At 38.5% G+C, this 26,684-nt stretch overlaps 1 protein-coding gene across 3 annotated transcripts in view; it reads right to left on the bottom strand.

Moving 5' to 3' along the window:
- The window catches only part of LOC306863847 (A disintegrin and metalloproteinase with thrombospondin motifs 6-like), a gene marked incomplete at both ends in the record, with an annotated part of 80,857 nt that overhangs the window by 50,216 nt on the left and 3,957 nt on the right, over window positions 1–26,684 (bottom strand). The window contains 7 exons of one of the 3 annotated variants that reach the window (XM_079407393.1): window positions 2,141–2,287; window positions 5,725–5,830; window positions 11,906–11,949; window positions 19,511–19,656; window positions 20,567–20,650; window positions 20,767–20,968; window positions 21,202–21,374. In XM_079407393.1, the coding sequence (XP_079263519.1) occupies window positions 2,141–2,287; window positions 5,725–5,830; window positions 11,906–11,949; window positions 19,511–19,656; window positions 20,567–20,650; window positions 20,767–20,968; window positions 21,202–21,374 (902 nt within the window). Of the gene's footprint in view, window positions 1–2,140; window positions 2,288–5,724; window positions 5,831–11,905; window positions 11,950–19,510; window positions 19,657–20,566; window positions 20,651–20,766; window positions 20,985–21,201; window positions 21,375–26,684 lie in introns of all 3 variants that reach the window. The other 2 variants (XM_079407394.1, XM_079407392.1) reach the window with 2 other exon arrangements.

The raw sequence follows: 26,684 nt of genomic DNA, 5'->3' as shown, positions 1-26,684 counted from the left end.
CTTTAATGAAGATTCCTACTGTACCTGTACAAACAAGCACACTCAAATAAATCAAAATCTACAGCCAAACACCGGTTTCAGGCGCCATCCACACAGAATCTAGATGGGGATGTTGCGGTAATATATTTGCATTATCATAGCAGAGCTGTTTTATTGCCAAAGATTACATCAACCTGAGATTTCAGAGAAAGTCCATTATTGATGAATTGCCCGGCACTAAGCAAATCCAAAAAAGGAAGGTTAGTATTCAGCCTCAATCCGAAATGGTCACAGATGACACGGTGTGATTATACAACTGGGTGTTCATCCCAAACCAACAGAGCAGCGTTTCTTTGTGTTTGTGTGGGAAGTTGGCACACGATGATAAAGCTTCTGATGCCAGCGATGGCTGTGATGTTAATCTTCTTCCATGAGGTCATTCACCAGGAAAACTTTTTGACAGCCATGGCAACTGCTATTATTTTCTTTCGTCTTACGTTAGGCTAACAATTCACAGACTTGCCTATGACTGCCTACAACAGAACTTCCACACTCTCATCTAGCCATGAACAGACTCTTTTTCAAATCCAGCACATTTGTGTGGTTATAAAAATGAAGCTTAAATTAAGTGGTATTATGTATCAGTATTAAAATAGAGAGTAGAGCCATAAAAGTAATCCTCTAACTGCACATTAAAAATTTCATAAATTTAGCAATTTAGGTTTTAGAAGGGTGCTCACAGATGCCCTCTTTCTCAAAGTTCTAAGGGCCTCATTTGGGACAAGGCCAATCCATCTGGACTGCTGCTACACAACATTTTTGAGTCATGGTGCACAGGTTTTTATCAATCCATTTGGAAGAAAAGTTATATTTACAATGTGCTGGGACGCTACTATGAGTACTTTTGAGGAAAAATTAGCCACTATATTTGCCAATGTTTTGATAATCTTTGAATCTTTTATATTCAGAGTGCTAATGGACAGTTATAATCAAACTGCAGCAGGGTTTTGTGCAGTCGAGTTGCAGTCTTCAGTATTCATCTGCCAAGCAGCTTTCTGTTCATCAACACAGTGTACCCATGACCAAACAGAACCTGTTGCAAAATCTGCATTAGGAAATCTTTTGCCCAGCCGCAAAATTTCCAATTGTATACATTTCTAAAATAACTGTTAATAAATACAATTTTAATAAAATGTTGCCTGCAAAAATTAAGGTAAATGTGACCAAAACCAAAAGTTGTGATCAAATATTTGTCATGCCTCACCTCTATCTTTCAGAGACAAAAATAGAGCAGACACTGGACAAAGATTAAACTTTCTAGAGCACGTGTCGACCGCCTGCATTCACGCATGCTATCAAATGGACTCTGAAAGGCTACGCATTCGACTGCTAGCATACGTGTATAAAAACAAAGTATACTTTTGGGCTTCACTCTCATTAGAGTATTAATAAACTTGTTATGGTTAGAGATAGGGTTAGGGTTAGTAGAATAAGTTGACATGGACTTGAAAATTGACTTATAGTCAGTAGATTGTCTAAAGTGTTACCCATGGTGTTATTTTACAGGTTGCATCTAGTTGTTAAAACTTGTTCTGCAAAACTTTTGTAAGATTTGCATTTGGTTCTACCAACATTAAGAGTGGGCTTAAGAGTATGCAGTGTTTGCAATGCTTTTTGCAGAATGAGAGTTAGTATGCCTTAACGTTTTTAGACTAGATGCTAATAGTCAAAAGTCACCTGTGTCTGGTTGAAAAGTAGTGTAGTTTATCATAGCAAAGACAACATATCATATGAATTCCGTGAGCGGGGGATGGGAGAAATCTCTAGCATTAATTCTGATCATGTTTGACGTTCGTCGTAGGAGAAGTCACACTCCAAGACTGTGCACCAAATCTTCTGACACTGCAAGAACTTCGTCGGAGGTCAAATTTGATCGCAACGGCCATTAATTGGCTGTTGGTGAACATGTCAAACCAACAATCAAAGACTACAGATTTTAGCCTAGGAATATTCTAAATTTGTCTCAAACGACCAAATCGTGGCTAAAACTGCACAGTGTGAGCTGGGCTTTAGACCAGCAAATGAGATGGAATAATGGATTACATTATACTGTATATGATTGCATTAGGGCAAGCATTCTTCAAATGCTCTTTTCACTTACTCCAAAAAGCTGGTGATATAGTCCTTGCTGCAGGCTGACCAGGAGAAGGGGTTGGTGTTGGCTGTGATATGGGCCGCCATCAGCTTGGCTGTCTCGTGACCTTTGGTCCCGCAGGAGTTCCCGATCCCATCGTGGTTCATGCCGAAACTGTGAGACAAGCAGCAGATCATGAATTTTGATGGATCACGTCAATCACGTCGCCCACCCCGCACACAAGCAAACAAGCTCGGGCAGCTCTGAAAGCAGAGGACATCTCCTTCAGCTAAGCTGTAAAGACAGGCTCACTCTGGCTCGGTAACAGCTGTGAGAAGGGGACTGATGGGTCAAAGGCCAGAGGCTGTCTGGAGCTCTAAAGGAACGTGAAAGTTGTAATCACCACCCTGATCCAGGCCTGTCAATCAATAATTACACGTTTGAGCAGACCTCAATCAGGCAGTCATCTCTTAATGAACCTGGCCTGCCTTTCCCCCTTCCTCCAAGCTGCTTTCATCTGCTCACGGGCCATCGGTGTACAAGACTGCTGAAGCATTCAGCCACATTCCTTGCCGGCAACTCCACAAATACATCATTTGAGCCATGCAAATTTTGCTCCCTTACATATCTGTCTGGATATTGTATGAAAAAATCAGATCACCTTACGGCGAGTCCTCAAAGCTTTCGTTGTCGGCCGGGGTCTATCCAAAAGCAGAAATCAGCCTCTAATGTATATAACATACCCCCCACCACATCACACAATTCCTCTGTGTTTTTTTAAGGCGCACATTTATGACATTTCACTCTACTCTCAATATAAATCAGCACGGGAGAAACCTTCCCCACAAGAAGCAGGGGCTATTTTTACAACTGCTCCACAACAGAAGCAGACGCAAGACATAATAGAGGAAATTGCCATCTCGCTGAACTTAGCCGAAAAGCTACATAGACCAATAGATCATGGTTATTTTTCTAAGCTTTCGGGATAGGGTTCATTTGTCCAGACTGTCATTTGCATAAAGATGTGTGTGCAGGCAGTTCACGCTTTGCATTTTGGCTGGAGGATTATACATAGTAATGACCATAATAAAACCAATCCAGACACAAATACATTATGAGATGTGAAAGCGTCACATGTAGAATACTGAGCAATTTTTCAACCACAAGGGCTTTAATAAAGTCCTGACCATCTCATTACACATTCAGGGGTGAATTCACTGAACAGTTGCATTACTTTTATGTGCTGTATTTCACTTGCTACCCGCAATCCAGTTTAATTACTAAATTACTAAATGATACTAAATGCTCTAAAACAGGTGTCAAATAAGATCAAGAAAAGAAAAAAAATCAAAAAATTTCACTGGAAAATGTTCATAAAAAATGTAAGTTAAAACTTGAAAAGTTCTGGGAAAAGAACTTCATCATTTATTTAAAAAGAAAAAGTTTTTGAGGAGTTACACCACATGACTGTCAGAACCCTCTCGGGCACAAGGAGCGCGGAGACAAGGGGATTCCAAATAATAATCCTTTATTTAAATCCACATAGAGACGAGGAGCTTGGGGAGAGACGAACATGGATGACGTTCAGACCGGACACAGAGGCAGGGAAACACAGGGCTTATGAACACAGGGAAATCAACGAGGAAGAACAGAAACAGTTGTGGGGCAATTAAACGCAGGGCTGGGAACAAATTAACTCATGAGGACAGGGAACGAGGACAGGAACAGGAAGGCCAAATATGGACACGAGAGGAGGGGGAAACAAGACACAGGACTGACATAACGCCCCCCTCCGGAAGGCGTGTCCTCACGCCATACACTATCCAATGGGGAGGGGGGGTGGGCGCTCTGGAGGTCTCCAGGGACCAGGGGGCAGGGATACCAGCCTCCAGAGCGGGACCCGTTCCGGGAGCCACGGCGAGAGAGGAGACACAGGAGGCCAAGGCGGATCCAGGGACTCGGGAGGCCATGGCGGATCAGGAGACTCGGGAGGCCATGACGGATCCGGGGACTCGGGAGGCCATGGCGGGGCAGGGGACTCGGGAGGCCATGGCGGGACAGGGGACTCGGGAGGCCATGGCGGGACAGGGGACTCGGGAGGCCATGACGGATCCGGGGACTCGGGAGGCCATGGCGGGACAGGGCACTCGGGAGGCCATGGCGGGTCAGGAGACTCGGGAGGCCATGGCGGATCTAGGGACTCGGGAGGCCATGGCGGGACTGGAGACTCGGGGAGCCCGGCCTTATTTTTTCGGGTTCTGTGGCCTTGGCCCTCGGCCCGGCCACACAGGCCATGACCCTATAACCCCCCCCCAACTTGGGGGAGTTCCCCCCTGGGAGCCACAGAAGAAAGGGCTCTATGGGGAGCTCTGGGGGAGCGGGCTCTGTGGGGTGCTCTTGCAGCACGGGCTCTGTGGGGTGCTCTTGCAGCGCGGGCTCTGTGGGGTGCTCTCGCAGTGCGGACTCTGTGGGGCGCTCTGGCAGTGCGGACTCTGTGGGGCGCTCTGGCAGTGCGGACTCTGGGGGGGCGCTCTCGCAGCGCGGACTCTGGGGGGGCGCTCTCACAGCACGGACTCTGGGGGGCGCTCTCGCAGTGCGGACTCTGGGGGGGGGCGCCCTCGCAGCGCGGACTCTGGGGGGGCGCTCTCGCAGCGCGGACTCTGGGGGGCGCTCTTGCAGCGCGGAGCTAGACGGAATCAGCGGAGAGACGAGGAGCTTGGAGAGAGACGAACATGGATGACGTTCAGACCGGACACAGAGGCAGGGAAACACTGGGCTTATGAACACAGGGAAATCAACGAGGAAGAACAGAAACAGGTGCGGGGCAATTAAAAGCAGGGCTGGGAACAAATTAACTCATGAGGACAGGGAACGAGGACAGGAACAGGAAGGCCAAATATGGACACGAGAGGAGGGGGAAACAAGACACAGGACTGACAATGACAGCATGAACTAAACTTGTCTTATTATTAAAACGTTGAATTTTCTGATATTTTAACAATTTGAGTTGGTTGCACCACATAACACAACATTTGGCAGATAAAGGTTTTTAGAATTTACATTGAGTCATGGTGCTCATACATGAAAAATGAGTTCAACTCTGGCTTGCAACATTCTTTTCTCCAAAATATTTTCCAATAAAAGTGTCAGAAAGTGTATAAACTCACTGTAAACAAGACGCTTTAAAGGGACAATTCTCCAAAAATATGACAATTTCGTAATCATTTACTTTCTGACTTCATTAACATAGCCATTGACTTCCATAGCATTTATTTTTCTTTACATAATATGGACATCCATGGCTACGGTCAACTTTTTGTACCGTCAACTTTACCGTTACCGTTTGGTAACTCACATTCTTCAGAATCTTCTTTTGTGATCAGCAGAAGAAAGAAACACATCAGGTTGGAATAACATGAGGGTTGGTGAACAAAGACGCAATATTCATTTTTGTGTGTACTCAAAAAAAAAAGTTAAATAGCGATGCCTGCCTTAGCAAACACCACTAATTAACTGCAATTAACATATTACAATCTATATCCATACGACTGTTCACATTCATTCAGAAAGAAAGAAACACAAAGACAAATAGAGAGAGAAAATATACTTACTTGTGTCCGATCTCATGTGCAATAGTGAAGGCCGAACCAAGGCCTATATCTTCATTAATACTACAGCTCCTCTCTGGCTCACACATTCCGGCTACGGACGCCAAACCTGACCGCACACACACACACACAAAAGCACACACACGCACACACACACACACACACACACACATAAGGTCAGGTCAAGGTGTAGAAGTGCTGCACTGAGTCACCACCATAAAATGAGATTCTTCACATTAACCTCGACACCACTGAATTTGAAGCTGGTGAAAAGTTTATGCAAAAGTTTTTTAAATCACCAGGGGGTGGGTCAACACTGACGGCTAGACGATTAAATAAAAAAACAACTGATGTTGTAGCTGGAAAATGTCTAGACAAGGGGGTTAGATTTATAAATTCTACATCTGGTAACAAGGGACCACCTAGTAATTCAAGCCAGAGCTCGGAATTCAAGAAAACACATCATTTTGTGCCCCTAAAATATAGATGTTTTTATTATTCAAGGTTTCAGAGTTGCAAAAAGAGTGAAAGAAATCATTGTTTTCTTAATCCTGTTATGTTTGTTTTCTTCCAAATAAGATTTAGTTGACAATTTTGGGGTATTAACATAAAACCCACATAAGCTGAAATTTACTACTTTTGGTCCCTGGCCTACAGGGACTTGGCTTTCTGAGAGGTTTGTAGTTTTTTAAGCTTTATGTTGCACTGTCATTTTCCTTGCCATAAATAAACAGGCCTGTTATTTCATTGGTATGGAATGAAGGAAACATTAAATCTACTCTCTGTTTTTATGTAGCAACTTTTGTAGCAAGTCACCTCAGTGTGGCAGCACTGACATAGAGCGCTTGGATCTCACAAATCTTCCACAAATCTTTCTGTACACTGCCTACATAGGCAGCTTGATGACTGGAATATAACATAAGAACTGACTAATTTAGAACAACACATTCATCAACAGAAACAACGTCAGGCAAACAACACTCAACATTATGCAAAGTACAGTGAAGAATCGACTCACAATTGAGGTTTGGCTAGAGGTTGATAACCTAACAACATGCTACTCCAATAAGCATAAAAATTCACACAAGAAGCAAATTTTCTGGATAAAATTTAAGGTATATAAATTTGAATGAATTTGAGTTATTTAAAACAAAAAATCATAAGAGCTACCATTTAAAAAAAAATAGTAAAAAATGTTTTTTTTTCTGGGACTGCCTTCGCATTTTGGTTACATTAATGATTTGATACATTAAACTTTCTTCTGTGGAAGAAAAAAAATTAGGAATTGGTTGCTATTTTCCTTGCAATTGATAGTTTTCAGTCACGTGACCGTCTCGAAGACTGGAGGGCAAAACATCCATAGAACTGCTGCACAAGCGTGTCAATTTTTCATCTGTTTCCCAGCCAAATATTTAAATCACCTCTCAAAAGAATAAACAAAGGTATTTCTGAACAAAATGCAAGTTTTGGCCATCTGCAATCCATATTAAGCACCCACGGCAATATTTCAATCATAAACAGTGCGACAAAACACTTTGCCTTAATATATTTAAAACAGTAATATTAAAAGATCAAATTCAGTATTCACCACATTAATGATGCATAGTTTACACAGGCAAGCAGATGATGCCGGGAATATGAACGCAATCCGCTTAACGGTTCAGTGTTTTCCTTCTAATGGTCTACGGGAAGCAATTTAATGTGAAACTGCACATTGCGTTTATATTCTGGCTTCATCTTCTTGCCTGTACAAAATATACATCATCAATAAGGTGTTTACTGAATCTCGCCTTTTAATATCTGTGTTTTACTACATTATTACTTGATGCAATCTGTGTAAAAATAGCTGGCGGTCAGTGCAGCTAATCTTCATTTTGCCCGCCAGGTGGGCGTTCATATAAGAGTGTGACATCACGTGAAAACTATCAATTACAATAAATGGGGCTTTTAAGCATCAAAAAGGATGCATAAGGAGCACAAAAGTATCAGAACAGTAATCCATACACTGTAAAAGAAAGAAAGAAATAAAAAGAAAAATGTACTGATAATTAACTATTAATTTTATGGGCAATTCTATTAAGCATAAAACACAACGTAATGAAGTGCAAAATTCATAATACACCTGTAAAAAAAAATTATAAACACGAAAATCCCTTCATTTTAATAAAGTACATTGTGCGCTAATTTACAGGTTTTTGTGTTTGTTTTACAGTACACTTGTACACTATATTCCATGTTTTCTGAAGCAAAACGATAGCTAACAAACCATCATTTAACAACTTATGCTTTTAATTCCCCTAAAAATGATTAATTTCATGTCTTACAAAAATATCAGATGTTTCTTCTTGACAAAGAAGAAGATGGAGCATAGATTGAGTCTTCACAGTCTCAAAGCCAGCTGCTTCTGTTAAGGGGAGGGGGTTCCCTTGAACCTATGAAGTGGGGAAAAGGGCTTTTGCAAAATCCAGTCTCTTAGTTCTTTTTTCCCATCTATCCAGCCTGGGAGAGCAGAATAATTCTCACCGGATTACATCTGTTGGTGATTGGTGGGAGCAAAACACAAAACCCTAAAGCTAGATGCATGGAGGACCATTCAAGGTCCAAGAAGCCTGCTCTGGTCTCTGGTTGGATCAGACACATGGCGGGTAGTTTATCTTTGCAAACTCAAATGCACAAAGGAAACCTCAGCCTCTAATTTAATGTCCATAATTCAACAATTCAACAGTCCTGGATAATTTACCTGTTACCTTTAAAAATATTTTAAAGAATGTTTGTATTCACTGGTGTGTTACATTTAATTAAAAAACATGTAAGATCCAATGGACAGTTGGTTTTTATCAACATTAAACCTAGTGTAACGTGTCTTCACACAAGGTTGAAAATACACTTGCCATTTACAGAATTTGAGAGCTGACTCAGTATAAATACCACACGTTTTATGGCCTCAGTTCATTATACTCTTATGGTCCTTTTTGTGTCCTAAATTTTAAGAATATGTTTTCATTGTATATGGAAAACAACAGCTTGGTGATTTTTGGAAATATCTTATGATGTGTGGATCAATGAATTATTCATTAATAAATGTCATTAATGTTGTGGAGTTGCACCATCTGACATTTTAAAACTTGAACTAACCTTGCCTTAAATAATGAATTATAAAAAAGGTAAAACTGTCTGATATTTTAAGAGTCTGCAGGGGATGTTTTTTTATGTTATTGTTTTCTGCATGTTGGTTGCACCACATGACATACTTGATCACACCACACTGTGTTTTTCCAAATATAATAGGCAGTTTTTTTTCTGCCTATTATGTTTTGAAAATCATGTTTTGCGCGTCAGTATGCCCTTTAATAAATCACCGGAGAATGCAAGCTAAAATGAGAGTCCCACAACATTTGATGCAATGAAAGGTTGCCTATCATATTTCAAAATGTTGCACTCAACATATTTTAGTCTGCATTATAGTTTGGGAAAAGTTCAACAAGTGAGTGTGTACAAGTTTATGTCACAGTAACTCTAATAAAGTAAAAAAATAAATGACTCATTAGAATGAGATTAACCGCTGGATTAAACCGCGTTGACATCACAATTCAAAGCTTATTCCTCACAGTGCGTCTTCTTCCAAAAACAAAAAGTAGCCGAGATGAACTTGAATCTTTCTACAGAGGTGACGCGAGCGTTTACATGTTCGCGCGTCTCAAGCTTGGTTTCGCGTGGATGATTTATTGTATAGCGCGCGATGTGCGTGGCCATGATCACATTACAGTTTAGCTCAGAAGGGAAAGACGACCTCGCATTGGTTTCATACCGATTATTTTATCAGACCTATTCATTATTTTATCATTACCCTACTTGTTTATTTTATAAAATAAATAAAAAAATAAAAAGTTTTGTTGATATCGGGAGTGAATCAGGGTATACAAATAATAGGCCTACTTATGTATTTTTTTCAGTCAATGTGAAAAATGAAAGAACTGAGTTTCTCTTTTTTTTTTTTAGGTTTGACAACTTGAAAAGTAAACTTGTAAAGTAATTAGTAATCTGATTACTTTTTAAATGCAGTAATCAGTAATGTAATCAAATTACAATTTTAAAGAAGTAATTAGTAATTTGTAGTAGATTACTTTTTTTTTAGTAACTTACCAAACACTGGACAGAACAAACAAATAAACATAAGCATGTCACTGACCCGTGATCCACAGAAAGCACAGTAATACAGATTTGGAGTGCTACAAGGCTGAACTACTGCTTTAAAGTTGATAATATAACAAAAGAGTATTGGAGAAGTACAAACCTGACCTCCCTGTCGGCAAAATAATATTAAAGATATTGCAAAAGAATATGGAATACAGAGAGAAGCTTGTTTCTGCTTGGGAACCATCGCTCCAACAAAGCACTTCTGGTCTCTTTATCTTCCTTATCCAGAGGCCCAAACAAGAGCAGACATGCAAATCAAAGGCTAATAAGACACTGACTGGAGGCAAGAAGGGTAAAAAAGGAAAGAGATACAGGATGGAAAAGGGCTAGTGGGCCCAGGCTGAGTCGAAAGCTCATTTGTGGGGCTTGTTTTCCTAAGCCAAGGGTCGCGTTAGTATTATCCCCGCTCCGCGATTACCCGGTGACCCCCAGAGGGCAACACGTTGACCCGAGATCATGATGATGCCTCTGGGTGAGTGGGGGCTGTTGAAGTGGAGATGGAGGTGGAGAAAGAGGAGGGGGGCAGCAAGGAAGCAGAGCAGATGCCAGGGCAATTAAAGGGACCCGGGGAATGTGACGAATGCGGTCAATCTGTCAAACCACCCCTGGAGTCACAATATTACTTCTAAGATATACGGTTCAGCCCTGGAGGGGGCTGGTTCAGATAAGATGAGGCTTTGACACTGCCTGCAGACCATTTAAGGGGGGGAACACCAGTGTTTGCTTTCTCCTCAGTTATGCTGACTTCTTTAAACATATTAATTCTTCTTTTATCTGTTGTTCTCTGTTATATAATGTATAGTCTAATTTTCCTCACTCGTTTTCTTTTTTGGCTTGCCCAGGGGAGGGGTAAACACCTCCGTCCCGTAGCAGAAAGGAGTGGGAATGTTTGGAAATGAAACAAGAGACAGCGGCGGCTGTAGAGGCAGGCAGGCTTTCTCAATAATCTTACCAAATTATTTGTTTAACGAAGCATGTAGCATTTGCCTTTCAGTAACATACGTTTGAAAAGTTAGTTCACTCCAAAATGAAAATTCTGTCATCATTCACTCACCCTCGTGCCGTTCCAGAAGTTCCAGAAATGTGTTCATCTTCAGAAGACAAATGAAGATATTTTTAATCAAATCCAATTCAAATTTGATTATGGAAACTCAAGCATACTCGCTTGATGCGCAAGAGCCAATGAGGTTCATTCTTGTGTGTCACAACAGCAGGCTTCCACATGAACCAATGAGGTTTGTTCTCGCATGTCAAGCAAGTATGGTTGAACTTCTGTTTAAGTTTTCTGATCAATAATCCCTAGTAAAAACGTTATATATTTAAAATACATTTATTTCATTCTAAGTATGGTTAAAATCTATTAACATATTTAAGATTCAAGATTCTTATTTGTCACATACACAATTATACAGAGTATAACCAGCAGTGAAATGTAACATTTACTGACATATTGCTCAAGTACTACTTGTGCACAATGCACATTTCTTAATATTAAGCCTAAAATGTGTTTTAATGTCACTATTGATGAGGATTGTATGATCTTTGAATAATATCGCTCTTTAAATGCAAGATATTTAAAGTGTACATGAAGTATACTTGCAATAGTTCCACTTTAGCATGATCAAATATACATTTTAGTAGGCCTATATTTATTTTTCACAAGGGTTTATACAGTATGTGACTAAAAGCCTAAAATAAATCTGATTGTGACTCTTCAGAAAACTTGGATTAAACCACTCCATTCATATACATTACGATCTCTTTATGAATGTTTTGAAGCGTCAATATTTTGAGTGAATAGACTTTCAGTGGAGGTACAGAAACTTCTCAGATTTTGAATCTTCATTTGTGTTCCGAAGATGAACAAATATCCTATTTGTTCGGACCAACATGAGGTTGAATAAATGACAACAGAATTTTCATTTTGGGACTAACCCTTTAAATCAAAGTATATTTCGTCTTAGGATACATTTCATATACTACTTACCGAGAGTACCGCAGGGTTTGTTCTTATAGGTGCAGATGTCATACCTAAAAGAGAAAAGAAATCGAAAGTGAGGTCTTTGTATGACAGAAATTCATCAGAACTCCATGCGTTACTTATAAATAAAACGTGAATACCTTTGCTGTGCAAAACTCATTCGAATGTGGTTACTAATGTGTTCTGGGTGGCTGCTTAATGTCTGGAGTCAAAAAAGGGTAACACTTTATTTTTATAGTCCACTTTAGACATTCTGCTAACTTCACAACTACATGTCAACAAGCAGTCATTAGAATATTTGTAGACTGTCAGCTTAATATCTGCTAACACTTTATTTTGATGGTCCCCCAACAGATACTGTAATGACTACAAGTAAGTTTGCAAGTACATGTGAACTTATTCTACTAACCCCTTACCTAACAGTCTACTAATGCTATGAGAGTTAGTTGACATGTAGTTGCAGAGTTAGGCTACTTAGTAGTTAGTAAAATGTCTCAAGTGGACTATTGAAATATAGTTTAACCAAAAGGACCCATCTATGATACAGTATGGCTCACGTCCTTCCTTTTATCCAAGTCCACTCATTTTTTTTTTTCACCCATTTTATCAAACCGTAATTATTAGCAGAGTATTAGCATTAGTATGCAATTATGGTTCATGTCCTTAACAGATAATCTTACATTAACATGGTCCACATTTACATTTGATCTGTTCTTGCTTTCACCATGTTTGAGCTGCAAGAAAGTTACGTCAATAATTAAGTTTAATAATTATTATACTACTACTTTTACTTCTTTTAAGCAAGTTTAAAACGACAAACTAATGCAATGTAATCAAAATCTATGACCCACATTTTATTGACCGCATCCACTATAACTTACTGTCAGTTTGTGCTACTCGCGTCAGTATTCTTTTTTATTTTGTAACCCAAACTCTTTCTTTTTCCCCACTGGGACTTGTCGTCAGTCGGCGGACATTTTCGACGGCAGGCCTATATGAAAGAATGCCAAATATTTTCTTATTCCCCAAATGGGGCATTTAACACCTCCTGAAAAATATCACAAGCAGTTTGGACTGCTGAGTCTGGCCAAAGGCAGGCAGCCAGGCTTTGTTTGACATTGTCTTCAGCACAGAGGACAGACACAGCGCCTGATCTGAATCGTATTAAACTCTCTCAGAAGCTTTGTGTTTTGCGTCAGGGGCTTGAGGGGAACGGCGCAGACGTTATGCACGTATTCAGTCAGACCGGTAGTTGGAAAGTTCCTATCGGCCTTCTATTTTTCGAGTCGATCTGAAGATATCCATGCGCTCTGTTTACTGTGGCAGCTGAAAAGGGTCAAAAGAGCCAAAAGATCTTTGAATCTGGAAAATCCTACTGGAATATTGCAGCCAAAAAAATAAATAATCAAAACAAGGGTCTCTTTGTGCTCCTTTGCACAGTTTATAAGCACGTAAGACAATTTATACAAATGTGAAAAAATGTGAACTCATTGAGATTGCACTCATGTAAAACATTCTCATAGACAATGTGAGCAGTGCCTTCCCATGCAAATGAGTTGATATGCAATTAGTAGGGTGTTTTGTGCAGCTGTGCAGTTGCTAGGGCATTGCTAGGTGGTTAGTCAAAACAGCAGTTTCTATGGAATTATTTATTTTATCATCATAAGTTATTTAACTAGCCATGTGATTTGAGGTATTTATGTCCGTAGCACAAGTTTTCAGTCAAATTTTTAAATAATATTCAAGGTTCAATACCAGTTAAGCTCAATTATTATTATTATTATAATTTTTCTTTAAAACTGCAAAAATGTGTGAGGCACTGACAAAGGAAGTGAATGGAGCCAGCTGGTAAGTGTTAAGATACTCATTGCATCAACAGAATAGACACAATAAAACAATCTCTTATTAAAGGGGTCCTATTATGCCCGTTTATGAAGTCTTGATTTGGTTTTTGGGGTGTACTAGAATAGGCTTCCATGCTTGTTTGTTCCAAAAACTCATTGTTTTTCACGTATTTTACATAATTGCAGCACGTCCCTTACTAGTCTGTCACAAACACTTCCTTTTTCAGTGAAGCCCCTTCTTTTAAATATGAAATGTGCTCTGATTGGTTAGCTGGCCCAGTGCGCTGTGATTGGAGAACCGCTTAGAGTGTTCTGGAGATGCCACGCCCCTTACCGTAACCGTAAGCTTCATCTGCTCAGATATCAATATTAACAATTAAGACCCTGAGAATGTTTACAAACAAGAGGAAAGGTGAAAAGGTGTAATAGGACCCCTTTAAATCACTTATTAACGTTTAGATTTTATATCCAAATTATTGTATGGAACAATATGAAGGTGAGTAAATGATCCTTGGGTCAACTATCTCTTTTTGCATGACTGTAAAATTGACAGGATAAACTTTATAGCATAAATAATACACAAGTTTTAACAAAAGAATGAATGTAAATTAATTTATACAATAATAAGCTTTACATTTCTGCATTTAAACCCTCCATAAATTTAAACCCCCTTTACTTCCGTTGTAAGTGCCTCACTGTAAAATTAATTCTCAATTTTTAAAAAGAAAAGAAAACGGGTGATACGTTGAAATTAATTTCAGTGGTAACCAACGTTATGCCACAAATTCTGTTGACCAAGTTTGTACCAAACTGGAATTTTTTTTAAATCATTAGTTTAAGAGGCTTTGAAAAATATTATTAATAGTGCCTTAAGCAACTACAACTAATAATAACTACAAAATATTAGCATTTCATTAAGTTGCTAAATCTGGATGTATAACAAAATTACATATTAAACTTTAGAGTAAATTAGATGGAAGATCCAATATACATGTGTGTGTGTGTGTGTGTGTGTGTGTGTGACACTGACCCACTGTTTCACTTGATGTCTAATTGATGTATATACTGTACTGGTAATTCAATAATAATAATAAAAGAAAGGCATACACGCGGAATGATGAACAAGGACTCTGCCTTGAGGACGGGCTTTTAATGTATTAGAAAACCAAGGACAATGCAAATTCAATTTCAGTCACTCCCTCCTCGTCCCACGACTCCTCAAGCAGAGCAAACCCATCAGCATTAGGTACTGTCTCATGAACTTGTGTCGAGAAGCTGACCTCATTTGGACATCTATTTATTTTGATTTAGTTACTTTAATATCCCTTCGCTCTCACAATGGATCGTGTTCCAAACGAACAATATTGCATCCCCCCGTCATGCTCCGGCCAAAAGTCTAGGGCTGGAAAAACATTGCTGAAGAGGTCAGAATGGACCGTCCGTCAGAATGATATGTTTGCATCACGCAGTCTTTATCCCACTAATGTTTTATCTCTTGTACCAGCAGAGGTACTGCAGCAAATGAGCTTCTGTCTAAATATTTACATCTCTGAGCCACCCAATGAGAGGGACAGCTGCCCTCAGAAAACTGTCCATGTGACCTCTGCTGAAGTGAAAGTAATTTTAATGACCGATATATGGATATATAATCATTTCTACTGTGAAAGTGATGTCTTTTTTTCTGTTGCACCGTAAAATTTAAAATCACACAACTATATCTTTTTTAGTAAACTTAATAAACTGTAACAAGTACAAAGATCACAATTTTACAACATTTTGTAAATTACTGCAATTATTGCAATTTTAGTAAACTTTATACATAATATACATTTTTAAAATGAAAAGTTTTGGTCATTTAAGTAAACCACCCAAAATTTGTAAATTTCAAAAATTAAACACTTAAAACTTACACTTTTAGAAAACCTTTGTAGTAGATTTGATTAAAATTGTTGCAATTTCAACATTACTACAATTTAAAAAGTTGGAATAGTTCTCATAGAAGAAGTTTACTGCAAGCTTTGTGCATTCATTAAAATGTACTAAAAGTGTAAAGGTTATGGTAACATTTTAACAATAAACAGTTACTAAAATTGCAATAGTTGCGAAATTTACTTAAATTGCGATGATTTGGGTTGTTTCCATAATTAAATTTTATTTCAATGCATTATAGTAAACTTAATAAAAAGCATTGTAAACTACAGCAACTGTCACAATTTTAGTAACACTGTAAAATATTGCATCGTTTGATTTTGTAGTAAACACTGTACAGTAAATCGCAGCTATAATAAGTTCAGTAAAATTCTATATTTACTATAAAAAAAACTGTATTTACTTTGCAGCAAACTAGCGGCACTATGACAATTTTAGCCGTAACACTTTATTTTAAGGTGTCATAATACACAGTAATTACCTAATTAAGTACTTAAGTAGCTGTTGTACTTACATGAAATAAAATGTACTTACCATGTAACTAAGTTATGGAACAGCCTGTAATTACAGTTTGTAATTATGTAGATGCAATTGGCAGCTACTGTTACACATATGTAACAGACCGAGTCTGTTACACCGCTACTAGTACACTTAAGTACAATCTTGATACACTTTATTTTAAGTAGCTTATGCCTGTGTAATATTCTGTCATTTTTATGTAATTAGAAAGGTATTACATGTATTTTAGCTGTGTACTGGTGGGTTAAATCAAACTAAGGCACAGCTGGATAAGGTGTACAGTACTGAAACACGAAGTACACTTAAGTACAATCCAGATACACTTTATTTTAAGTAGCTTATGCCTGTGTAACATTCTGTAATTTTTATGTAATTAGAAAGGTATTACATGTATTTTAGCTGTGTACTGGTGGGTTAAATCAAACTAAGGCACAGCTGGATAAGGTGTACGGTATAGATACACGAAGTACACTTAAGTACAATCTAGATACACTTTATTTTAAGTAGCTTATTTCTGTGTACTTACATTTATAATTACGTTGTATAAAGTCTGCAACACATGTAACAATCTTTTGGTTGCATAAGTAGCTGTGTAACAGACTCGGTCTGTTACATATGTGTAACAGTAGCTGCCTATTACATCTACATAATTACAAACTGTAATTACAGGCTGTTCTATAACTTAGTTACATGGTAAGTAACTTTTGTTTCATGTAAGTACAACAGCTACTACTAAGTACTTAACTAGGTACTTACTCTGTATTATGGACTCCTTAAAATAAAGTGTTACCAGGTTAGTTGCATTTTAAATTATGTATATGTACATAACATAAGTTTTGTAACGTGAAACAAGGACACTGTAAAATAAAGTGTTACCAATTTTAGTAAAAGTCAATTTATGATGTCAAACAACAATCAAAAACCCCCAAAAAATCGAAAGCATGACTAATTAGCACTGATTTTCACCAAAATAAGCACATAATCATAATCAGCTAGAGAGCTAATAAGTAAAGATATTACGATGTATGGTATTCTGGCGAGTTAACTTGAACAGGCTTTCAAGGAAACATCACTCTGATTGTTAAGCTCTCCTTCAGGCTATCATTAGTCATATATGAAATCACCTCACATAAATGTCTCCAAATTAAGCACTGCTAGTATAAATGGTCATAAAATCGCAGCGCTCCAGGGGCACCTTCCTCCTGGAGTACTCAACAATACGCTAACCACACAAAGCTAATCAACATATTAGCCTTCATGTAAACAAGGCTTTGTTCATGCTGCACATGAATCAAATGTAATCCAGAACTGACTTACAACTGATGAAATCTGATCTGTTATCTGATCGTTAATACAGTGTAGCTGATGTATGTAAAATGACTTTCTCACAATGTGGAAAGAGAGGACAGAACATTTAAATATTGCCTTTGCTCATGTCTATGAGACATTTTGCTCAGAAGCATGAATATACTATACTCCTTTGTCCAAAATAACTGCCTCAGTGACTCATTCAGTATGTAAACAGTGTAAGTAAATGTCACATAAATGTCATAAAAGTAAATGTCACATACTCGACTGGATGAAGAATGAGTCCAGAGTGATGAGAAATACTTTAGATAGAATAAATGAATAAATACATTGAATTATTTCTTTCTTTAAAGAAATTCAATATGAACTTTTCAAACTGCAAGTTTTGATTTGGAGACGCCAAAAGATCTGCATGTCTCTAGATACAGGTTCCACACACCACCTTAAATCTAATGAACATTTTTGGCTTGGGATATAATAGCTATCCACCGTTTGACTATTGTTTGTTTCTTGAGTAAAGCCTCAAACAATCAGAACGGATCTCTTAAAATAACAGCTGTGGATCCAAAGAATACAATATGAGCTTTGGAGTCATTTATATTTAACTCAAATATGAAATGTCAATTCCTGCAACAAATTTAGCATTACACAAAGGTTTTCCTCTCTTTCTGAAAGGAAAATTCTCTGACTAAAGTTTAAAGCTGCACTTAATTCAGAATGAAATCCATTTATAGGGGTAAACTAGCGGGGTTTGTTTGCCAGACTCAAAATCAGTCTGCCAGAAATTAGCAGGACAACGGCTAGTTGTTTACCGCCTGGCTTACTTTGGCAGATTTGTGTCTGTTCTGAAGGAATAAACTTAAAATGACACTTTCTGTAGACTAGCATCAGACGCACCGCCCATTTCAGTCAATTCGAAAAGTTGTTTGGGCTCCACATGTTTAGCAAAAACATAAATTATATGTGTATAAACAGAAATATCCAATAACCTCTGCTCAAGGCGTGACGTCTACAGTATCGGCTGACGATGTCAAGGCTCGCACCTGTCCAAACCACACAGTCATGCATCACTGAACACCAATTAACAATGACATTAATAACCAGTTTAGTCTCAGTTGTAAACGACCCACCCAATATATGCTTCCAGTACAAACTGTCAAACTTAAATGCCAAAATGTCAACCAGCCCTAAAACAAGCCTTTCTTGAGCCAAATTGCGGAAGTTAGCTGTCCGCAGTTTAGCTGACCGATCGCCCACAAACTAATCACTGAAACAACTACTGTAAGACGTTTTTGAGCTCCTGGATAAATATAATGAATTAAGGCAGGGATTCCAGAAGGGTATGTATTTAACAAACACAGACTGACTCAAAGAAAAAAATAGCTTAGGAAATTAAAAAGGCAACCTCAAGTCAATAAAAACAATTTTCAACAAGACATACTGGGTTACGCAGTCAAAATATCAAAAATATCAAAGCAACTGTAACAATTCAAGGTGATGTTGGTAGTTTAAACAGAGGTTCTTAACTAGTTAACTAATGCTATAGTCAGACTGAATAGGAAATGTGACACTTTCCTCAAGTGAGGTGTGATAATGAAGTATTTGCAGACAGCTAACATGTAGTAGCTAACATTCTTTAGGTTGTGGAATGGTAACTATACTAAGTATTGAATATATATATACTTTATTTTAAGGTCCCATTCTCACTATTAACTAATATAAAATATGGTCATGCAGAATAAGGCATTAATATGTGCTTTATAAGTGTATAAATGTGGTTTATAAACCCAGTGCTAGTTAATATAGTATGAATTGGTCTTTAAAGTAAAGTTTAGTTGTCGTCAATCATGATTTTGAACAAATGAAGTGTTGGTGACCAAGTGGGATGTGTTCCTGAATCAACATCTTGGCCCTGAAACAACATTCCTTTCAAACAAACCCAATCCTAACCATATCCCCAACCTCAAATACGAAGTACTCCAGAAATCAGATGGAAATAATAGTAACCGACCTTGTAATGAGAACAGCATTGTCGTGATGGGCGATCCCATTCTCTGGGATACTGTTTCCATCTCCCTGATGAGAAAGAATGGATTTCTGCCATTTACAGAAGCTGTCTAGAGATTTGTCTGCATGGTGGTTTATCTCCAAGTTGGGCTGCAACATACAAAAAAAAACCGATGCAACGTATCAATCCAACAAAATCTGATCCACAGCAAGTTGACAAGTCACAATATGACAAAGGACGCTTCGACGTGTTAAGTGTATATATTTTATTTAATATATTATATTATTTGGCTGGTACAATGTGAATTGTAGCTCTTATGACATCATTTTAAAGCTAGTTGGATCTTTTGGTTGGTTTCCCAGTCTGGGAATAGTTATTTGACTGAAAAAAAAAACATAGACAAACGCCCTGGCTCTCTCATTAAAGACATTAACGTAAAATCTTTTACAAAGTTTCCCAGGGACAATGTCTAGGCATATCTGTTCGAATAACTTTTATCTTTAAAAGTGGTCAGACGATTCATGATTCCATCTGTCTTTTTCAGGGCAATAAAACAGCAGACTACTGTGAGGTGTGTTTCTAAGCTTCTAAAAATACTCTGCGCTCATTTAATGCTAATGCAGACAAAAGAAAAGAACGATGAATAGTGTGCATGTGCTTGAGACGAGGGAAAACTATCACACCAGTCTAGTCTTAAGAAGTACTACTGAAATACAATGACCTTTAGAAAAACCAAAATGCAGCTGTACACTATAAACTGTTTATTCTTGAAGTATTACACCATTAAAGGGATAGTCGACCCAAAAATGAAAACTCTTCATTGTTTACTTATCCTCATGTCATTCTAAATGTGTATGACTTTCTTTTTTCTATGGAACACAAAAATGAAGAGTCTCATTGTTTTTTGTCCTTACAAGAGAACATGAACATTCTTCAAAATATCTTCTTTTGTGTTTCAAAGAAAAGAGTAAGTCATACAGGTTTGGAACGACATGAGGTTGAGTAAGCAATGACAGAATTGTCATTTTTGGGCCAACAATCGACTTCTGCAACACTCACCTGATCTTCTGTCAGAACAATCAGTCGGGTTACAATAATGTTCACAACGTTTCCAAGACTGGCATCACGGTAAAGTTTGGCAACCTGACCTCCAGAAAAGAAGAAAAGACACAAAGTCAGCCAAATGCTGTTCGAGTTCTTCTCACGTACCCATAAAAAGGAATTAAACGCACATTGGAGACAAACAGGACCAAACTTACAATATTCATTACGGACAGGATGTAGTGCTCGATGTCTTTGCGACCGTGGTAGCCAACCATCATTTTGTCAGCCACCACCAGGGTCTCCACAAAGCGTTCAGAGCTGACAGACCGCCGCTGGCGGTGGCCACCCATCGAGCTGTCGCCGTCCGTGGCTGGGTAAGGTGTGTTTGCTTCAAGACTGGTCTCGTAGCTGGGTGTCCTGTTTATTGTGAGGTCTGGTGAAAACAAAAATGGTTCACATTTTCATCAAAAAGTGATTCATTAGCCGTTCAATTGATAGTAAAATGACGTTTAGATGAAGTAGATCTTAACTCAACGTTTATGCCGAAGCTGTTTGCAGAGACTTCCAGCCAAACCTGAACCACTGACCATCATTTCCTAAACTGCTATCTATAGCTGTTTATGTCACAATGTGGCCAAATGGAGGTTTACCAACCTGAAACACCACAGCTGAACCCCTCGCTTGGCTCTTGCAGAGAAGGAATGGAAGTCTTTTTATAAATAACATGTGGCTGTCCTTCGTGGTTGACATCACTGAAATTTCTGGATATATTTTTTAATGGCTCAATTAAATATTGCTCGTCCTCTGTGGTTATGACACCATGCTTGATAAGAAAAGAGAAAATGATAGGTTACACAAAAAGCACATAGGAAAAACAAGAAAATATGTTCATTGACAAGGTTTGAAATATTCCATCTGTAATGTCAAGGACAAGGTTGTAAATTCATGCATTTTAATGGCCCTCTCACATGCTTATCATCTCAACAAATATATGCATGCTGTTAAAATACATACCAGAATGCAGATAACTATTACTCATATTATTTCAAGTAATTCATATCATTCGGCGTTGCAAGCAAATGCAAAAACACACCACAATACAAATCAATGAGATAAATCACTCAAAAACCACCAATTACATAAAGAACAACACTGTAATTACTGGGAAAGGAACCAAAGCACACAGACCTGCGACCTTGAACACCCCCAATTTAACATAAATTCAAAAAGAGCCTCAGAAATGTGTTTATAGAAAAAGAAGAAGAAAAAAAAACACTGGCATGTTCTCCAAGTCTGTAAAACTCCACAATGAGACCAATTAAATCTTTACAAAGAAATAGTCAACGCTGCACACGCAAAACAAAAGCGCAGTTGATATAAGCCGTATGCTGCGTGATGCACGGCGAAAACTGCTGAGGCATTCAAAGGATTGTTTTTCCATTTTTGGTTTCAATAAAATGACTGAGGCAACGCAGAGATCTCAATTTATGAAGTATGGTGAGCCAGTACTTTTGGCCGCAACAAACATAATATAACATTTTAGCATCATTATAGCTGTCTCGTTCTTTATTCTGACTAAAGGAGGATTGTGGAGAAAAGCCTAATATTACAGACCTGATAAAGCAGAGCTGTTTGAAATTGAAATTTACTACAGCCTAAAGCTTTTGTGTTGGTTATCTGGTTGGTTTAATGGCAGAGGTGGAACATTACATTTGTAAAAGCATTGCTTTTACTTTCATTTGAGCCCAGCCATTGGGACAGATCAAACTTAGATGGTATCAGATAACAGACCCTACAAACAATTAACCATGGCTTAACTACAAATTGAGCCAAAAAAACATGATTACTATAGTTAAACCATGGTAACCACAAAGTAACCATGTTTTTTCTAAACTAAACATAGTTTGACAAGAGTATTTGTAGTAAAACTGTGGTTATACAAATGGTAATCAATATGGCAAAAAAATATTTAAAAACACGTTGTGCCCTAAAACATGTGAAATGATAAGATAGATGCCTTATGTGAGGTCTTAAAGCAATCTCAAGTAAGCTTTTTGGACAGCATTTGTGGCAGAAAGGAATTCATGCTTCACGTCCCTTAGTTTGTAAAACCTCACGATTCGTGTGGATGTTTTCGACCTTTACAGACAAAAGGAAAAGACCACCACAATAAAATGACATTTGAAAATTCCATAAATTCCAATTTTTGCTTGTTAGCCTACAGGTAGATGCTGTTAAGCAAAGAGCTTCCTTCTCAATATTTGTATTTTTTAATGTTGTGTTTCACGTGAGTTACCGTGAGTGTTTAGTTTACCCTGAGATGATAACTTATTATTTACAAAAACCCATTTTCTTTTTTTTGCATTTTCAGGCCACTAAAACACTGTTGTCATGTAAAATGGGAAAAATGCATAAAGTTTTATGGTTTTGGTTGAAAACGGTTTCATGTCCATGTAACTGCATAATAGTTACTAATAATTACAATTATTTATCCTCAAAAATTCTACCTGCAATTATGTGATTTGAGAAATTTCATCATAATTACTGCGCTTTCACCTATAAGCACAAATCACAAATTTACATTTCTGATATTTGACCATGAATCACAACGGAATTTTTGAAGTAATTAAAAAGATTTATTATACGAGACGAGAGAGCGCAGTGTAAATAATCTTTTTGAACTGATTTATTATATTATCAAGTCAAGTCAAGTCACCTTTATTTATAAAGCGCTTTTAACAATACAGATTGTGTCAAAGCACTTAACAGTATCAAATTGGAGGATAGAGTGTCAGTAATGTATAAAAATAAGATTAAACACTCAATTTTCAGTTAAGGCATTTCATTATTGAATTCAGAGATGTCATTGTCTAGCTCAGTTTAGTTTAAATAGTATCTGCTAAATCAAATTGAAGATAATCACTAGAAATTAAGTGTCCCCAAATGAGCAAGCCAGAGGCGACAGCGGCAAGGAACCAAAACTCCCTCTGTGACAGAGAAATTACCATATAAATTATAGAAATTATCATATAAATTACGTTCACCACATTCTGAAAACTGGCAAAATTCTAAAGCTTCTCGTGTTGAAACTTCTTGCAATATCCAACCGAGGTGTCAGGTAAAGATCTCTACAGGCTTGCTGTTTTCTGAACTCCTGAAACTATAGGTCTGCACGGCGGTTTAGAGGGAAGGTTTTCTGTTTGCACGCAGACACAGTGGCTGCAGGAAATACCTCAGGACCAGCAGAGCCACTCTAAATTCTCATAGATTTATACGAGAGTGCTGCTGATACCAGGGTGGAATCCAATATCGAGGCCTGTCCTCCCATATGAACACCCCAGTTTATGGTAATTGCACAGGGCCAGATCTCTTGGGAATTTTCCTCTCAGTCTCTCATCAAGTTAAAGACACAACATGCACGACTGCAGTCTAGCTTCCAGTGATGGAGATGCTACTTTAAAACTGAAGCCTGCCAAGATACAAGTTACTCATAGTTTAAAGTACTTAAACAACAGTCAAGCATTTGGAAGAGTAGTTAAATGTCACTACTCTAAAGCTATTTCAAGGAAATAGCTCACAATTTAATCACGTTGTTCCAAATGTATAAACGTTGTTTATATATATATATATATACACTCACCTAAAGGATTATTAGGAACACCTGTTCAATTTCTCATTAATGCAATTATCTAATCAACCAATCACATGGCAGTTGCTTCAATGCATTTAGGGGTGTGGTCCTGGTCAAGACAATCTCCTGAACTCCAAACTGAATGTCAGAATGGGAAAGAAAGGTGATTTAAGCAATTTTGAGCGTGGCATGGTTGTTGGTGCCAGACGGGCCGGTCTGAGTATTTCACAATCTGCTCAGTTACTGGGATTTTCACGCACAAGCATTTCTAGGGTTTACAAAGAATGGTGTGAAAAGGGAAAAACATCCAGTATGCGGCAGTCCTGTGGGCGAAAATGCCTTGTTGATGCTAGAGGTCAGAGGAGGATGGGCCGACTGATTCAAGCTGATAGAAGAGCAACTTTGACTGAAATAACCACTCGTTACAACCGAGGTATGCAGCAAAGCATTTGTGAAGCCACAACACGCACAACCTTGAGGCGGATGGGCTACAACAGCAGAAGACCCCACCGGGTACCACTCATCTCCACTACAAATAGGAAAAAGAGGCTACAATTTGCACGAGCTCACCAAAATTGGACGTTTGAAGACTGGAAAAATGTTGCCTGGTCTGATGAGTCTCGATTTCTGTTGAGACATTCAGATGGTAGAGTCAGAATTTGGCGTAAACAGAATGAGAACATGGATCCATCATGCCTTGTTACCACTGTGCAGGCTGGTGGTGGTGGTGTAATGGTGTGGGGGATGCTTTCTTGGCACACTTTAGGCCCCTTAGTGCCAATTGGGCATCGTTTAAATGCCACGGCCTACCTGAGCATTGTTTCTGACCATGTCCATCCCTTTATGACCACCATGTACCCATCCTCTGATGGCTACTTCCAGCAGGATAATGCACCATGTCACAAAGCTCGAATCATTTCAAATTGGTTTCTTGAACATGACAATGAGTTCACTGTACTAAAATGGCCCCCACAGTCACCAGATCTCAACCCAATAGAGCATCTTTGGGATGTGGTGGAACGGGAGCTTCGTGCCCTGGATGTGCATCCCACAAATCTCCATCAACTGCAAGATGCTATCCTATCAATATGGGCCAACATTTCTAAAGAATGCTTTCAGCACCTTGTTGAATCAATGCCACGTAGAATTAAGGCAGTTCTGAAGGCGAAAGGGGGTCAAACACAGTATTAGTATGGTGTTCCCAATAATCCTTTAGGTGAGTGTATATAAAATACATATCAGCGTTCATCAATAAATATGCTATATGTCATGCAAAACCTCAAAAAAATGAATTAATTCTTTCTGCAGTAAAGTTACAGAGGTGAGTTGTCAAGGCAATTTGCAGGGTCACACTAGTTTATACTAGCCAGAGCCGTGATCTAGCATTTCGATAATCGCATTGCATCACAGGAAGCCACGTTTCACAGCAACCGTGTGGAGTGGGGTTTATTTAAGCAACATCAAAGTCCCCACCAGATGAAATGCTCAGCATGAGATAGGAATCAGCTGGCAAAGGGCTTGCAGGTGCAGGAGGGATTCAAGCCCGATGCGGAGAGACAGCTAAGCTAATATTTTACTGTCACTCAGCAGGCACTTTAACAGTGAGCAGAAGCAGCCGTGTACACAGAGACAGGGACATAGATAAGAACTCTGGCAACAAAACAGACGAGGTGCTTTAAGCTCTCTCTCTCTTGTGTTAGTCACACAGGAGGCATAAGTTTCTTGAAGCTGCCTAAGCTTTATTAATGTGATGTAGACATGCTGACTCATTCTGGACGCTGGCCTGAAGCTCTGCTATTAAACTGCTGAGCAAGACATTGATATTGACACTTTTCATTGTTAAAATCTTTTCAACTATCTGAGCTTAAAATGCACAGACAACTGTAAGGACACCAACATTTAGTTGATTTTCCCAAAAAGTGTAAACAATTTGGTGTTATCAAAACATTGCTCTGCTTGTTTGAGCTTCCCAGCATAGCAATACTGATTCAACCAATAGCGTGAGATGGGGACAGGACTATCTGTTTGTCCAACCAATAGCAGAGTGTTCAGGACACCTGAACTTTTGTAATTCAATTTGGTGATGGTAGTGGTGCAGAACTTACACACCTCAGCTTTAACTAGATTTTTGCTATGCGTTTATTGATGTATTTTGCCATGTATTCTAAATAGTGCTGTCAAAATTATCACGTTAATGCAGGCGATTAATTTTTCCAGTTTAACGGCATTAAAAATATTTAATGCATTTAACGCAGGGGCGGAGCAAGGGTTGGCCACCCCTCTCACAACTGCTGCTTCTGTCTCTTTTTTCTTGACAAGAATTGTGTTTATTTAGGCGTAGAACGTCTTTGCTCCGGGTGCGTGTTCACTACTCACTGCTGTGTGTGTGCACTTGGATGGGTTAAATGCAGAGCACAAATTCCGAGTATGGGTCACCATACTTGGCCACAAGTCACCTCCTTTCCTTTCCTTTCCTTTACGACCACATCAAACAGGAGACTT

Source organism: Barbus barbus (genome assembly GCF_936440315.1).
Source record: "Barbus barbus genome assembly, chromosome: 45".
NCBI classification, from domain to species: domain Eukaryota; kingdom Metazoa; phylum Chordata; class Actinopteri; order Cypriniformes; family Cyprinidae; genus Barbus; species Barbus barbus.
This window is presented reverse-complemented; position numbering and strand designations above follow the sequence as displayed.